We start from the raw sequence: 17,126 nt of genomic DNA, 5'->3' as shown, positions 1-17,126 counted from the left end.
ATCCGAGCTGCCATTTTGGCGGCTCAGATGCGGACCCATTCCCTTCAATGGGGCCGCAAAAGAGGCAGACAGAACTCCGTGTGCTGTCCGCATCCGTTGCTCCGTTCCATGGCCCCGCTAAAAAAATATAATATGTCCTATTCTTGTCCGTGCTTTGCAGACAAGAATAGGCATTTATATTGAAAGCTGTCCGTGCCGTTCTGCAAATTGCGGAACGCGCACGTTCGCCATCTGTGTTTTGCAGATCCGCAATTTATTTGCAGACCGCAAAACACACCATGGTCATGTGCATGCGGCCTAAGTGTGTTATCTTCTGTGGTAAGTGGAAGATGGATCACATGCCCTTAAGCATGAGACCATTGCTCATTTCCTATTCTCGTAGTTAAAAAATGTATGTGAGAAAAGAAAATCACCATATAAAGAAATTGTCACGTGTAAGCACGCATTGTTCAATTTCAAGACCAATAACAAGTTGGTAAATTCTATAAATTATGGAATTGTGTGACGGCCCCCTCTAAGGATATATTAAACAGGCAGATTTTCTGCCCAATAATCGCTAACGAGCGTTAGTGATCGCCTGGCAGTCTAATACTGTCTCCGGTGAAAGATCTGGATTTGCCGGCGGCAGATCGTGCTGTGTAATTGCGATCTACCACCGGCACACCGCTGTTATGCATGGGGACAAGAAATCGCATAGCGATCGCTCCTCCCCAGGCTGTGGAGGACATCTCTGCATGTAATAGACGCGGTCTCCTCTGCTAGCTATCCAGCATCGGGGTGTCCAATACACCCTTTAGTATTAAGTTCTAGGGAAATCTGCTTTATTCATCATAACGTTTAGGGCTCTTTCGGATGGCCGTAGTGTGTTGCGGACCGCAAATTGCGAATACGCAAAACACGGACACCGGCTCGTGTGCGGTCCGCAATTTAAGGGACCGCACATGGCCGACACGATCTTAGAGATGCCTATTCTTGTCCACAATTGCAGACCAGAATAGGACATGCTCTATCTTTTTTGCGGGGCCGTACAGGACGCGGCCAGTATCTGCGTTTTGCGGGTCCGCAACTTGCAGTAAATATCAATCCTTAGCTTTGTCGGGCAGGCTGCAGAGACACGGAGCAGTGACATGACTGATAATGCTCCGTGCCTCTCTGTGATCTTTTTACTACAAAATCATGGTGACAACTTGTCTCACTGCGATTTTGTAGTAAAAAGATCAGAGGCACAGAGCGTTATCAATCATGTAATGCTCCGTGTCTCTGCTGTCCAGAACTGGGCTTGGCACTCTTTCACGTAGCAGATTACCCGCATGGCATCCGCTCGTGTGAAAGAGCCCTAACAAGTTACGGTATATTTACTAGATTTCTGATTGCTAGATTTTTTTTTTCCCCCTCCCATAACATGAGGAAAATTGCCTTCTACCGTCCCTCAGGAGTTTTTTTTTTTTTTTTTTGTTTTTGTTTTCTGCCTTCCTCTGGATCAACATTGTAGGAAAACAGGCTGAACTAGATGGACACATGTCTAATTTCAGCCTTACATGTTCCTTTGTCACCTAATTTATTTTACCCTGTGCCAAGCGGTACAATGCAAAAGTGTGGGAAGATCTCCTGCATTCTGTCCAGCATTCTTAAGACGTGCTACCTCTGTGAAGGACATTTTGCACCTACTCGAAGTTCTTCCAGCTTTGTGTCATGATTAACAAGGTAGTGAAATATTTAAAGACGGGGGGTGTGTTACATCCTCTCCCATAACATGTACTGTCCACACCTAGCACCCAAACCGGAGAGAACACATTGCAGGCATGGCGGGCAAATCCCAATGGTCTGTTCTGCTGTCACCGTCTTGAAAGGGCTGTCTGATTTACAAAGCCCATTTTCATACGCCTGTTCTGAATTAATAGAGGGAGGTCCACTTTTCAGGATCCTCCTCTCTTGGTCAGCGCGTAGAGCAGGTTGCAAAGAGTGTCTCTCTGTCTGGAGGACCTATCTTGGCATGCAGTACAGCAGAGATCCTATTGATTGAGGGGATGCAGTGCAATGCTTCTTTTTACCTGTGGTGGTGCTGCAGGGAAATGGATCACCATGTTTCCCCACAGATTACATCTGATTGGTGGCGCTCCCAGCAGGGACGATACTTTGTGATGACCTTATTGTTAAGAGACCCTTCCAACAAATAGGAATCATCCAAAATGGATACCTGCTCTAAAGGGGTTCTGTACTTTTTTTTTTATTCCTGATGATCTATCCTTTGGATAGATCATCAGCATCTGATCGGTGGTGGTCCGACAACCAGGACTGCTGCCAATCAGCTGTTCGAGAAGGCAGTGGCCTTCTCACTTCTCATCAGATGCTGATGATCTAAAAGGATAGATAATTAGTAATACAAAAGTGTAGTACCCCTTTAAGGATTTATTTAAAAGAAAACCTGTCACCTCTCCTGAAATGTCTGTTTAGTAACTATTTGTATTCTGCATGTAATAGCCCTTCTGGAGCATCTATTCTTACAAGTCTGTGACATCCCTCTATTATTACTGCTAGAAGTTATGAATTGATTGCGGTTTGCAATGAGGATCGGTGCTGCCAGTGTCAGAATGTACAGGGACACACTCCAACAGATAACGCCCATCTAGACCTTCATTGCAAACTGCTAGCCATTCAATTCATAACTTCTAGTAGGAATAGTAAAGGGATTGCACAATATAGAGTCCTATGTATAGATGCTGCAGAATTGTTATCACGTGGGGAATGCAAGCGGTTACTAAGACAGACCTGTCAGGAGGGGGGACGGCTCCTCTTTAGCGATGGCTGTACCTGCCGTTCACAGCAGGCAGATCATGTTGACCTACCTATGTCATCATGGATTGTACAAGCCCCTGCAGGCTCGGCACTGCCGGCAGATGAGTAAGCGTATGAAGAATATATGAGTCATACATTATACAACCTCCTGGTGATAGCAACTGTCCAACCTGTTCGGTCAGGTACAGCTCATTCGGCAGTAGGGGAGGTCATACCTTCTTGTACCTGATGGGATATTGTCTGACACAAAGGAGCAGTGAAATGGATACAGACAGTGTGTTTTAAAAAGGACTTTAGTAACTACTTGCATTTCCCATCTTTTCATATAGCTCTATGTAGCCATTCCTCTGTTATTCCTACTAAAACTTTACAATGCATTGCCAGCAGCCTGCAATAAAGGTCTGAGTCTTACCAGTTCGGGGGTGTCCTTGCACAGTCTGACCCACCCTTAACTGGTAACACCAAGTTAGACCTTTATTGCAGACTGCTGGCAATGCATTTGTAAACTTCTAGAAGGGTTAATAGAGGATCGGCATTGCAAATAATGATATGAAAATATGATGTAGAATTGTTATTACACGGGGACTGCAAGCAGACATGTCAGGGGAGGGGACAGGTACCTCCCATGTAAGAACACCCATACACTTTACATGGCAGTCTGCTGCACATTTATGCGGTCACCAGCTATTCCTCCAATGTGCTGCCTCTATCATCAGTAGGGAGATGGGAATAAAACTCCATCGGACTCCTGTGGCAGTGGCCTATCTGCTCCGGAAATAAAGGATAGGGCATGTTGAAATCCTGCCTGATCCTTCTTTCCATCATTATCCTGTGTTGGGCGACACAGGACACACCCATACCCATAAATGTTTGGTGTATTGCACAGCTTTAATCTAATATATAGGAGCAATCTTAGGCTAGGGCTGCACCGCCATATTTGTCGCAGAATAGTCGCGCAACATTTTTTATCATGATAGTCGATGGTGTCACACTGCCACACGACAGTCGCAAAAAATCTAGCCAATGCCACACCATTGACTGTCATTGCAAAAAATGTTGCGCTACATGTCGCAGTGTAGTTTCCATTTTTGTCACGTGTCGCCGTAGCCTTAGGTTTCCACAGGATGTGAAGGGTTAAGTCAGGATCCCGTTTTGTGTGTGTCTGGTTATGAATCTTATCTGTATAGTATGAAGATAATAACCTGACGTCAGCTGGGGCTGTTCTGGAAGCGCGTTATACCAGCGTCGGTAATGGTGGTGCCGATGGCGATCAAGAATGGGCTTACATTTCCGAACCTACCTAAAATAAATGCTATTATCCAGCAGAATCCCCCCCTTTCACTGCCTTTGACTATATAAATAGCTTGTAGACATGGAAATTGTGTTTGCCGCTTAAAAACAAAACTTCTCGAGTAGTAGGAACAGAATATACCAGACTGGAATTTCCCCCTATTTACTCATGGAAATGTTGGCGGTTGAGCTGATTCACATACAGAGCGGGTTTTATTTCTACCTGGAGAACGGTTTAACGGAATAGTAATAAAGAGGCAGTGACTCCTCGGAGATCCTGATGACTACTACTCCCCAAATGTAACCTCCAGCTTTAACTTTATGGATGTGCAAGAAACCCATTTCATCATGGCAACACACACACAAGCTGCTCTGACTGAGATGTCTTGGACCGTTGCTGCTTCCACACACAAGGCTCCATGGACAAACACTGCATTTTCTGACACGTCTGTTTTAGTAACTACTTGCATTACCTGTGTAATAATTCTGGAGCATCTTTTCTTATGACTCTAGTCTATGTTGTACCACTCCTCTGTTGTTCCTACTGGAAGGTCCATCTGGGTGTTATGGTTTGGGGTTGTGTCCCTGGACAGTTTGGTAGCGTTGATCGGATAGTGTCAGTGCCCTGGTAACTCCCAGGCGGACCTTTTATTGCAGACTGCCAGCAATTCCTTCATAAACTTGTAGTAGTAGTAGTAATAGAGGAATAGCACAACAGAATTGTTATTACACGGGGGATGTAGTTACTAAAAACCAATATGTCAGGAGAAGTGACAGGTCCTCTTTAAAGGGAATCTGTCAGCTATTCCGAGCATATAAAACTGTTAACATAGCAATGTTCAATAAAGTACCTTCATTCCAGCATGTGTAGTCTTGCTTTTATTCAACTTTTCATTTAGATCAAAAAGAGATTTTTCTGATATGCTAATTAAGCCTCAAGGTGCCCAGAGGGGCGTTATTACTCTGCTCTAGTGCCCAGTAACGCGTCCTCCTTTCTTGGCCTCCGAAATCTCGTGCAGCCGCAGTATCGCTGACTGCCTGCGCCTGTACGATACTCCGGCTCCTGAGGGCAACAGCGCTCTGATTAAGTCACTGGGCTCGGCGCATGCCCAGTGACACTATTGAGGCTGTTGCCCCCAGGAGCCGGAGTATTGTACAGGCGCACGTAGTCAGCGATACTGCGGCTGCACAAGATTTCGGAGGCCAAGAAAGGAGGACGCAAGGATGGTGGGGTGAATAAATTACATGACGTAGTGGAGGGGGGCGGCGCCGTTCGGCAAGGATGTGGGAGTAAATGTATTTCTTAGGAGGCGTGCTGGGCACTGCAGGGGGGCGTTACTGGGCACTAGATGAGAGTAATAACGCCCCTCTGGGCACCTTGAGGCTTAATTAGCATATCAGAAAAATCGCTTTTTGATCTAAATGAAAAGTTAAATAAAAGCAAGAAGACACATGCTGGAATGAAGGTACTTTATTGCACATTGCTATGTTAACAGTTTTATATGCTCGGAATAGCTGACAGATTCCCTTTAAAGGGCATCTGTCAGCAGATTTGTACCTATGACACTGGCTGACCTGTTACATGTGCGCTTGGCAGCTGAAGGCGTCTGTGTTGACCCCATGTTCATATGTCCCCGCATTACTGAGAAAAACAAAGTTTTAGTATATGCAAACGAGCCTCTAGGAGCAACGGGGGCGTTGCCGTTACTCCTACCACCTCAGACTTCATTTTTCTTGGTGAGACAACGACTTGGCAGCGATGACGTGGCTCACCATACAGGTCTGCATTGTTCCATCCCTCCCCTGTTTCCTGGCGGCGTGTTATAGTCCCCGTACTGGAGCGGGCAGCAGTACATAGGATTGTGAGAGGACGTAAAAGTGAATAATAATGGTAAGATGAAAACACTTAAATGCCTCCATCCGTCCTCCTCAGAAAGCAGTGCTGCCTGTGTATTGCATAAGATGGGGCCTCCTGCCTTAGCTCTTTAATCTGTGATGAGTAGCAGATCTCACGTGGCCTCCAGACCATATAAAGCGAGTCAAAGACAGAAAAAATAGAGTAATCACAGATTATAGTCACTGATGTTTGGCTTTACCGGCAGCTGACTGACACCTTCAACGACAAGCATGCACTAGATACAGGGAGAGAGTTATCAAACTGGTGTGAAGGAGAACTGGCTTGGTTTACATTCGCAACCAATCAGATTCCACCTTTCATTTTCCAAAGGAGCTCTGAAAAATGAAAGGTGGAATCTGATTGGTTGCTATGGGCAACTGTCAGTTTGATAAATCTCCCCCATTATGTTTTAATGACATTCTATAATAATCAGTTGGACCCTACTGTGTATTGGCCCTTGCAGACCATAGGGCCCCGATCCTTCTTTTGCCCCGACCTAGAGTCTGGAGCTTGGCATTGGTACCACCACCATGGTTGGCAGTCTACAGTCCTGGCACTTGTGCTGGGTCCCATCCATAGGACCAGGGGGCCCTTTGTGAAGCGCTGACCTCTGTCTCTGGTCTGATATATTCCGCCAGCACATGAAGTTGGTTTCTGGATTATCTTCTCTTTATTTTGGATGGCTCCAATTTGGTTGTGCAACGTACCCAGGTACATTACAATAGCAGACGCAGTTTGGGCCGGTGCCCAGCCTTATTTGACTGAGAGGTGCCCTGCCAAACCATTTGTTATGCTGTTTGTTCGTTCGTCGTGCCCTGCTTTTATTGAAAAGCTGCTTGGCACAAAACCCCATTGTGTACCTTTTCAGCGTTTTATGTGTCTGACTATGGGAGTGTTTGTCGGGTAGATGATTTGGGTTTTGGCATTTCGGGTACCAGCTGGAGAATAGTTCCCTTGGATGCTGGACATTCATACGAGTATGTAAAGTAAAGCTATAGGACGGTATTATACACTGTAGCTTCTAATATATATGGTAATCATCCTCAAATCTGACCCGCGTTACCACCCAGTAAGGGTGTTTTTTTTTTTTTACATGTTTTTTGGTTTCGACGTAGCTGTTTCAGTAAGAGCTCTGGACGTGAAATCCACGCCAAGAACGGACATGTCACTACTTTTGTTTTCCACAGCACAGTTTTTAAAACCGCAAGTGGCAAAAAAGCCCCATGCAATTCTCCATTTTATTCCATGGAGAAGAATTGCAAGTGTTTTTGGGGATGGAATCTGCACCGAGATCCACATTGAAAAAACTCCTTTCACATTGTGATTTCCTTGCATGTTTGCCTTAAACCTCATGCAGATGTCTGTGGAAGAGGGTCCGTGAGACACCCGACTGGCATTGCAGGGGCACACAGCGCCATAGCAACCAATGACCGTGCGCTCCTGCAATGCCAGTCCGGTATCTCATGGACTCTGTTCCACGGACGTCTGCATGAGGCTTTATGTCCGGTAAAATGTGTTTTGTTTTTTTTTTGTTTAAAAAAAATAAATATATATATATATATATATATATATATATATATATATATATATATATATATATATATATATTGGCATCGTTCAGGCCAGCATACAATTTTTTTTTTTTTTTTTTAATGGAGTAGCGTAGCAGACTTTTTGGAAACTATAGTAGACGGACACTACAGCAATATCCTACGTCTGGTTGGGTCACCACTCCACGTTTCCTTAGCACCAGTTTTGATAATGTACCTGTCGCCTACATCATGTAGTCCTGTCCCTCAGCATGCGGTAATGACGGGCGCACTGATTTCAGCCGTGTGTCTCTTATATGGAAATAGGCTGTATTTTGGCTAAATATATATCTACATTGCATTGCAGTCCATAGCATTTGTGAGCTGCAAGCCCCCCGTCCCACCAGGTACTGATTGACAGCTTTCTCCCCATGTAGACTAAGGTTGGTGTCAGGCGGCCTTGTGCAGGGACAAACCACTGCTCATCTGACCAGAACTCGCAGCACTATAGTGATTTATGATGCTGCCAGTTCCTACTTGACCGCGGGTCTTCTGCACTGTACTTACATAATGGTGGAATTCACAGCATCTTAAATCACTATGATGCTGTGAGTTCGAGACAGATGAGCCATGACCGGACTGGGAGATATGGCTGGTGCACAGATTGTTTTTCCCGGACTGCTTACGGCTGTCTGACATGGACTTCATAGGGAGAAAGCGGTCAGTTGGTGGTTGGGAAGAGGTCACAGATTCTCTTTTTCTCAACCAAAATGTAGTATGTGACCTAGCGAAATACTGCCCTACCTAGCCAACCCCCCTTCCTACACCTGTGTAGTCTCTACTACCCATACTAACATAGCGCTCGGTCTAGGGGCTCAACCAAAGCATCCCAAAACTCTTGATGACCACTTTGCCCCAGGACAAGATGTCAACTACTTTGCTTGTTTAAATGCCAGCCTGCTTTGCCCATGCTGTCTCCTGCTGTAAAAGCAATGATAAATCCTTGTATACACTTCTCCAGTAATATATATATTTGCTCGAACCAATCTAGGACTTGGAAAAACGTAATTTTTCCTTTCTTCTCTCTTCCAGGAGCTACAAAAGAAATCGGTTCTGCACTGACCAGGATGTGTATGAGACACAGGAACATAGAGTCTCGGCTGAAGCACCTCACAGTGTAAGTGCTTCTCTCCTTGTGGTGCACGCGTCTATACCTGGCGAATGCCAAGGCGCCTCTGTTTTCGCAGTCTGCTTACTTATCGTCTTGCCCCGTAGTACATACATTTGCTGGAAGACTGGAGCCAGCCATGGGACTGAGAATGTTTCCAGTGCAAACTATAATTTATCTAATCTGCTTTTCCGGACTAGTTGTTTGGCTTCAGGTTGTTAAAGCGAATCTGTTGCCGTGAAAATGCATGTGATAGAGCAGGAGGAGCTGAGCACGTTGATGTATAGTTTTATGGGAAAGGATTCAGTAAAACTTGTATTTCATTCATTTAAACCTCTGTTCATTCTGGGCTTTGGAGCCAAGTGATTGACAGCCTTCTCCCTATGGCTGTGTATACACAGATAGCTGTCAGTCACTGATAGGACCGACACCTTGTTCTCAAAGCTCAGAATGAGCAGGAATTTACATGAATGGAATACACGTTTTACTGAATATATCCATCTGCTCTATAACATGCTGCCTTCATCTCAAACACCATGTCGTGACAGGTTCCCTTTAAACTTCTGCTCATTAAGGACTTAGGAGTCCTTTGGGCGGTTCTGCTCCATGATTGACAGCCATCCTGTATCAATATGCATTCAAACTTGGCTATCAGTCAATGATAGGACCGCCCACCGGACTCCTAAAATTCAAATTATGTAGAATCTTTTCCCACAAAAATTATATATCAGTCTGTCCAGCTTCTCCTGTAACATTATAACATGCTGCCTGCAGATTTCACAGCTTTTTTGTGGCGAGGGGCCCTCTATAAGTACTCTTAAAAATGTTATAGAGGCTTCTGAGTTCTATTCAGCTCTTTATTAGTCATATCTGTTTCTTGGAAAGCTGTATGACAACCATTATGGCTGCCGTGACATGGCACCCTGGATTGTCACCCAGTTTTTTTAGACTTATGAATCATCCTAACCGGCCAGTAATATATGGATAAGCACTGTAGACAGTCATTAGAGTAGTTTATGGACTGTCTTGCCACATGCATACGAGGTGAGTGCAGATGGATGGCCCTGTCCGCCCATGTACATTGGCAGAAGTTTTATCTGCATTGCTCCAAGTTACATTATGGGCAGCGTCTAGGAGCCTCACTGGGATCATAGGTCCAGTGTGAAAGGCTATAAAACACTTTTAGGGGCAGTTTATTTTTATGGTTGTATTTTAGGATTAAGGATTTAGCTGTCAGGAGTTCAGAGATAAGGGCTATACATCAGGCATCAGAGCAGCAACCCGAGTGTGAAGCTTAAAGCAAGATACTCTTCAGATAGACTGAAACTTAACCCTGTAGGGCAAAAAACATTGAACATTTTTTAATAAAGACCAATTGAAAAAATGACTTTTAGGTCAAAATGAGTAAAATGCAATCCTACAAATAAATTTTCCCCCAAAGGTGTTCATAGCCTTTAGGGTCTATTCACACGTCCGCAATTTATTTCCAGATCCATTCCGGATTTTGCAGACCCATTCATTTTCAATAGGGCTGGAACGGATGCTATGTGCTGTCCGGATCCGCAATTCCGTTCCCGAAAAAAATAGAACATGTCCTATTCTTGTCCGCAACTGCGGACAGGAAAAAGCATTTTCTATTATAGTGCCGGCGATGTGCAGTCCGCGAAATGCGGAACACATTGCGGTGACCGTGTTTTGCGGATTCGCAAAACATTTACGAACGTGTGAATGGACCCTTAAAGATGCATTTTAGGTAGAATTTAGCTTAGGATGGAAATGTTGAGTGTTGCATTTGCAAAACCCTACACTGGCTGTGGTATTTTATAGGGCCTTTTGCATACATTTCCTTTCACATTTTTACAGTGTTGATTTATATGGAGTTTTTATGTTCGCTTCATATTTTCGTGGATTTCCTGCGGGTACTCCAGCTTCCTCTCATCATACTGATGGGGAAACCTAGATTGTGATCCCCATTGTGGAAGTAATGTCTGGAAAGTGCTGCAGAACATGTCAGCGCTATATAAGTGAGTACAGTATAATAAATGTGTTGCAAAATAGGACTTTGTGACTTTGGTGTAAAACTGAAAATTGTTTCAAAATTTTTGCAACACAACTTTCTCCAGTCTTGTAAAGTGGGTATGATTAGCTATTTAGCTAAGGTAATTAGTTTCACTCCAGATTTATCAACTGAAACTTTTTAAAAAGTTGCAAACCATAAAGGGATGGTGTAAAAAGGTGACCTTCTTGCCCCGCTAATCTCTGGATATCTCTAGCGGTAAGGAAAGGGAAGCTTCCATTTATTGGGCGTTATCCACCAATTGTGGAAGTTGTGAAGGGTTTGTTGAATATTGAGAACAGAGGACACCAGGGACATTAGAAGAGTTGAATGGGCGGTGAAGTGTTTTTAACGCCTTGGCTGGTGAGTACCAGTGGTAGTAGTGCTGCTCTCGGTGGGGACGCTCCATGCTATTATAAGATTGATGTTTCCTATATAAATCTTTCATCAGGCATACACACCTCTAATGGTGATATTGTCTGGAATGTTATCTCTCAGGGACTGACTTTTATTGCCTGATGGGTGTGTAGTCTTGAGAACATAAAGACAACATCACAAAATGGATAACACAAGATAGTCACACATAATAGATGTATGGTGTGCTGGCTAAACCCACCAATTTCGAGTATGTAAAGTATATGGGGGGGCCTACCGACTTAACTCCAATAGCAGATGTCAGGGGAGAGAAGGGTTGGACATGTTGGTTTTAAGTATGCATAATCCTGTTATTCTCAGAGAGGTAAGCTGCCCACCAGAGAAGATTGGTACCAATTCTCTCCCAGGCATGCATGCGTATTTGGGGGGGCGGGATTGGAAAAGATAGCTTTCGACAAGACAAGCGTTTGCCTGCCGGTTGTTTTGTGAGTAAGGCCCCTTTCAGATGAGCGAGTTGCACACTCCGGACTCGCAGCGTGAGTATGCAGCAGCTCCTGTCCTGACCTCCCAGCACTGATGGGGGTCGCATAGCATTATATTGATTTATGATGCTATGTAACCCTTAGAGGTCTGGAATGTATTGTGCATTATGTCACTGGTATACAATACATTCCAGAACTGTAAGGGTTACATAGCATCATAAATCAGCATAATGCTATGTGACCCGTCAGTGGTGGGAGGTCAGGACGGGAGCTACCGCATACTCACGCTGCGAGTCCAGAGTGTGCAACTCGCTCGTCTGAAAGGGGCCTATTGCTGGCTTTATGCTGACCATACATGACAAAATAGGGATGAGGCGTGATGATTTTCAGCATGCCCAATCCTTTATTCCCAGTGCCTGGTCCGTTTGTTCTTGGGGAGGAAAGCTGCCTCCTGAGGTGTCTGACTGAGGCTTACTCTCCTCTCCCCATTCAGAACAGGTGCACGCTTGGCATGTATACAAGGGGGTTAGAAGAGAGCTTTCAGTCAGTTGAGCGTTCGACTAACGGCTGTCTAAAATGTATGCCTAGCTAATTCCCCTCTCGGGAGACACAGCATCAGCGTGTTACAAGCCACCATTTACAGTAGTCTGTATTCTGCCTCTGTAATAGCAGGAATGGTACAATACAAACTCACCTTTGACCAGTTATGAATAGTAAATACTCCAAAGAGCTTTGCACTCTTAATTTTCTGGTTTAATATTGCGGTTCTCTTCATGTGTGGATGATACCGTGACGTTGGACGAGGCAGGGATAATGTGAAACTACTGTCATATGATCAGTAATAACAGAAGATCTTATGTCTGTGTCTGCACATCACTCAGCAGGGCCTAAAACCACAAAAATCTGCCTTGAAGTACCACCCTTCAGTGACTGATCTGCCTTGTGGATATAGAAGTGGTCAGTGCATACTGGGAATTCTCTCGGAGACTCGTACAGTGGCGGTATCATGCCCAGAGTACTGTAATGTACTATGAAACGTTCACCAGTGACTGAGCGCCATCTTCTATCAATGGGGTAGAAAATGTTGAAGGGTTTATCCCATGATTAAATTAAAAAAATGAAATCTCTTTCTAACAAAGCTGTCCTGTACCTCACATGGATCCAGAGATCTCCTCATTCATTGCTCCAGTTGCTCTGCTAGATTTATTTTAAGCTGGCAACTCAGAGAGCGTGTCCTTTTCTAGGGGTTGGGAGGTTGAACTTTCAACTGCAACTTTTTCCCTGTAACTGGCACAGCTTCTAACAATTTATATGGCTGGTGGCAGTTGAAGGCAGAACTGAGCATGTGCGTCCACCTCAGCCAAGTGGACATAGGGAAAAGAGCAGAAAGCAGGTGGCGCTATACAGATATGTTTTAACATGTTTTATTCAGAATTTTTAATTGCATGTAAAGTATGAAAAATGTAGAATATTTTTTATGGGAACAACCCCTTTAGGTTCCACTGATGACTTCCTTTAGGACTCTAGAAGACCATTGGTGTCTCCATTGGGCACACCTTTTGGTCCACCCCTATGTATTGCTTTATGTATTGGACCTGCAAACGCTTTATCTCCTGAAAGTTCACAGACAAGTCATATTATGGCAAAGCCTCATAGGACCTCTAAATCTAAGAAACAAGGTGTCTCGCCAACCCTACATGGCAAGGCTATTGTTTTCTATAGTGGCCAACTTCAATTACTAGCTTTCTTCTTCTCCACATACAGTAAATCTCATGGTGAAATATCCTGTAACTTCATAAACCCAGCAGTTTTACAGAAATATTCTTCCAGCTATTTATAGATGAAGCAGCGAAGAGCAGCTTTTCTGAGCGAACAGTAAATCTTCTAGTGTCTACCCACTTAAAAGACGTTCTCCTCCTGTCATGTCCTCCAGTAATTGTTTGGAGTCTTCTGGCGTCAACAGTTTTCAAGAAAATTGCAGCTTGCCTTACAGCCTTTCTTGCTCTATGAGATGCAATGTCAGGCAGCGTCATGAATGTATGTCTGTGTGTAATATTCGACAGACCTTTCGTTTTGTGCATTGATGAGATGGCAACTGCCAAGGGTCTGTTTCAACACGTCCTACAGATCAGCAGCTCTAACCATAGAAAGGGTCATCTTACTGGAGAGCCTTAGTTACGTCTGATCCCTCTGGTCATAAATTATAATTGTCAACAATATCTACATGAACAACATGCCAGAGTTAGGCTAGTTTCACACTAGCGCTAAAATGTTCGGGCAGAGGAACAGCATCCGGCATAACTGCTGCAGCACCGCAGCACATTTCTGGCATTAGTGCTGAGATTCAACAAGACCGCTAGAAAGGTAGGAGAAAGGTGGTATGCGGCTATGCCAGATGCGATGAACTCCGGCCGGAACATTTTAGCGCTAGAGTGAAACTAGCCCAACAGGGAAGCTTATTAAAAGTCTTATCTCAGCGCAAAGCATGATTGACAAGGTCATTGAAGCTCCTGACAACCCCTGCGAGAATAAAAGATTCAAGGGTTATTTATACCTCCAGATCCTTGCTCCTACAGTCGCCGATCGACAATACAGCAAATTGATCGGCGCCCATTTAAAGGAGTTGTCTCACTTCAGCAAATGGCATTTATTATGTAAAGGAAGTTAATACAAGGCACTTACTAACATATTGTCATTGTCTATATTGATTCCTTTGCTGGCAAGATTCATTTTTCCATCATATTATACACAGCTCGTTTCCATGGTTACGACCACCCTGCAGTCCATTAGAGGTGGCTGTGCTTGCAGCTATAGGGAAAATCACCAGCCTATGCGAGCTCCCACGGTCCCGGCCGGCACTTTTTCCTATAGTGTGCAAGCACAGCCACCGCTGATGGATTGCTGTGTGGTCGTAACCATGGAAACGAGCAGTGTATAATGTAATGGAAAAATGAACAACGATTTCTATGCACACAAAACTGTGCTCAACAACAAGCCAGCAAAACCCCGGTGAACATGTCGGCCTACAGCAATGATCGGGCGCAAACATGTGCCCAATCATCTACCCGTGTAAAAGGCCTTTAATCACATACACACAGATGTAATGTCATGGTTTTTGTAGTAATGGGAAACATAAATGATGCAAGCAGTTTTACGACCACATCAAAGGTGAACTTTGATTTGGTCATAAATCGGCTTAGAAGATCATTGGGGAGCGGAGAGGGATAAGATGGACACGAGCCGTCAGACAGCTGCAGAAGACGAGCGCTGCTAACGTATCAATAAAAACTTGAATACAAAAATGATTTTCAGTAAAAAAAAAAAAAAAGAAATGCTCCCTTTACGTGAGGTTCACCACATCTAAATAGTTCTAAGAGTTACTGAAAATCAAGCTTCTGAAATGCCGGGACCTGTAAGCTGGGTGATTCCAGTATAATGGAAGACCCCACGTTCATTACTGCTGGCCTTGCAATGGAGCAAATTGTGCCAAAATGTTTAATCCGTTATGTACATTCAAAGTCAGAACATGAAATCTTGGATTCCTGCCATTTTCTAGCTTTTTGCTTATTAATTAATTTGTCTAAAATGTGGAGAACACTCCCTATAAACCATGGCAAATTTTGAAACTGGCAAATACTTTTTGTTTCAGTGATTCTCAACTTTTTAGGTTTAGATTATGCCAAAAACTGTTGTGAACTGATTAATAAATGGAGGCCATAGTGCGTAAAGTAAGACACCTTCGCACAAGTGATATAACCACCAATGGTTCCACTGTCCAGAATGACTTGACGTTTTGTCCACATTAAAGTGAACTTTTTGCCTTTTTTCCGTTGTGGTGATTTGTGTCCAGAGGGTTTTCAAGTGAGAATTGGATAATGGCTACCTTGCCTCATTGCTTAATGTTCTCTCCTCTTGCTCTTTGGGGTTTACTTAATGTTTCTCTTTTCTGCAGAGCCCTGAGTGACAGCTTAATAAACCCCCTAGAAGGAAAAATTGAGGAGTGGAAGAAAATTGCAAGCCAACTTGACAAGGACCACGCAAAAGGTAGGAAACCTCTACTTCACATCTCGGCATGTGCTCTCCAGATGTTTTTGGACACACAGATAGTAAACTTTTAGATTTTCCGATAATGTGAACACATGAAAGACACATTTAATTTTTAAAAACTATTTGTATGCTAGCTCTTGAACAGGCTTTGCTTTCTTAAAGGGTATTGCTATCTCAATGGTCCTCAATTCTGTCTTATCGCTTATGCAAAGTTAGGACTATTTGCAAATACTTAGATTTTTCAGTGATAATGAACCCAGTTCCTTTTTGGTTACAGCCACCTCCTTGTTACTGCAGCAGTGGGTACTTGCACATGTGCATGACTGGGTTACTGGGAGCTCACATTGGTTGTACATGGACAGTAGCACCCAGCCACGCCACCTCTCTCTTCTGCTAAAGTAGTGAATAGGACTGCTCAGGAGCCATAGAGCCAGCTTATGCCACTGTTCTTGGCACATAACTGCCCAGACTACCACAGCAAGAACCCTTATCAAGGGCCTACAATTTGCCAAATGTGTTGTATTCCCGGTGTTGCATGCATTACTGTACATTACACATCGGAAGCGAGCATGCGAATGCAATCGGTACTGTGGTCACATTAAGAAAGTACTTAGTATCGTCCACTAAAGCATAGAGGCCGTGCAAACACTGGAGACATAGTGAAAGGACAGTCACAATTCTACTTTTCATACGACCACCGCGGCCTGATGGATTTTAGCATGGCCGACCCTTTGCTCTCAAGGGAGATAAGTGAGAGATGTTGGCATATAGTTTTAAAACTATGGCTGGCCAAAATAGTAAAAAAAAAAAAAAAAATTGTCATTTCGGTCAACTTTCATGTCATAAATATGGCCAGCTTAATTGTTTGAGATGTTGGTAACCCAGCACGGTAGCCCCTTCATTCTCCACACCCGCACCAAGAGTGAAAGTGATGACACCTCCTACCAGTTTGTCTTCCCTTTCGGACGTGGGAAAACCTCTATAAATGAAGTATCCTCCTCCATCAAGAAAAGAACAAAACTAAATTCTTGTCCTAGAGGAATCTGCACAGTGACCAGTGTTCCTGATGTCCCGTCTTTTGTAGATCCCGCTGTATATCAAATATTGGTTAATAAAATACTGCTGCACGGAAACCTGGATGTTCTGTTTGCTCGCACTGTTCCCTAAATATTTGCAGAGTTTCAGAAGTTAAACAGAGACACATTTGGTCTGGAGTCTAGTAAAGTTTTGTTTCAAATCATGCTCCAGACTCTCGGCTCTGTGAAAATTCAGTGTCTTGGTCCTTTAAATGTCCTCCATTGTGTGTGTAGTTGTACAATGGTTTGCTTTATTTCTTTTAGTGCTTTGTTCACCTCCTACTTATTTCATCATACATGACTGACTTTGTGCTATGTCTAAGACGTATACTTGTGTCCACAGCGCAACCTTGAAGGAGTTCACATTCCACATGAGCAATGACAGGTTCAGTAACCTGCCCTAGTGCCAA

At 43.9% G+C, this 17,126-nt stretch overlaps 1 protein-coding gene across 3 annotated transcripts in view; it reads left to right on the top strand.

Moving 5' to 3' along the window:
- LOC122942572 (protein MTSS 1-like) overlaps positions 1 to 17,126 on the top strand; it is a 135,044-nt gene that overhangs the window by 79,333 nt on the left and 38,585 nt on the right. For all 3 annotated transcript variants that reach the window (XM_044300231.1, XM_044300230.1, XM_044300232.1), the window contains exons 4-5: positions 8,605 to 8,689; positions 15,546 to 15,637. In XM_044300231.1, coding sequence (XP_044156166.1) covers positions 8,605 to 8,689; positions 15,546 to 15,637 — 177 coding nt within the window. The remainder of the gene's footprint in view (positions 1 to 8,604; positions 8,690 to 15,545; positions 15,638 to 17,126) is intronic.

This window comes from Bufo gargarizans, chromosome 6, assembly GCF_014858855.1.
Source record: "Bufo gargarizans isolate SCDJY-AF-19 chromosome 6, ASM1485885v1, whole genome shotgun sequence".
NCBI classification, from domain to species: Eukaryota; Metazoa; Chordata; class Amphibia; order Anura; family Bufonidae; genus Bufo; species Bufo gargarizans.
This window is presented reverse-complemented; position numbering and strand designations above follow the sequence as displayed.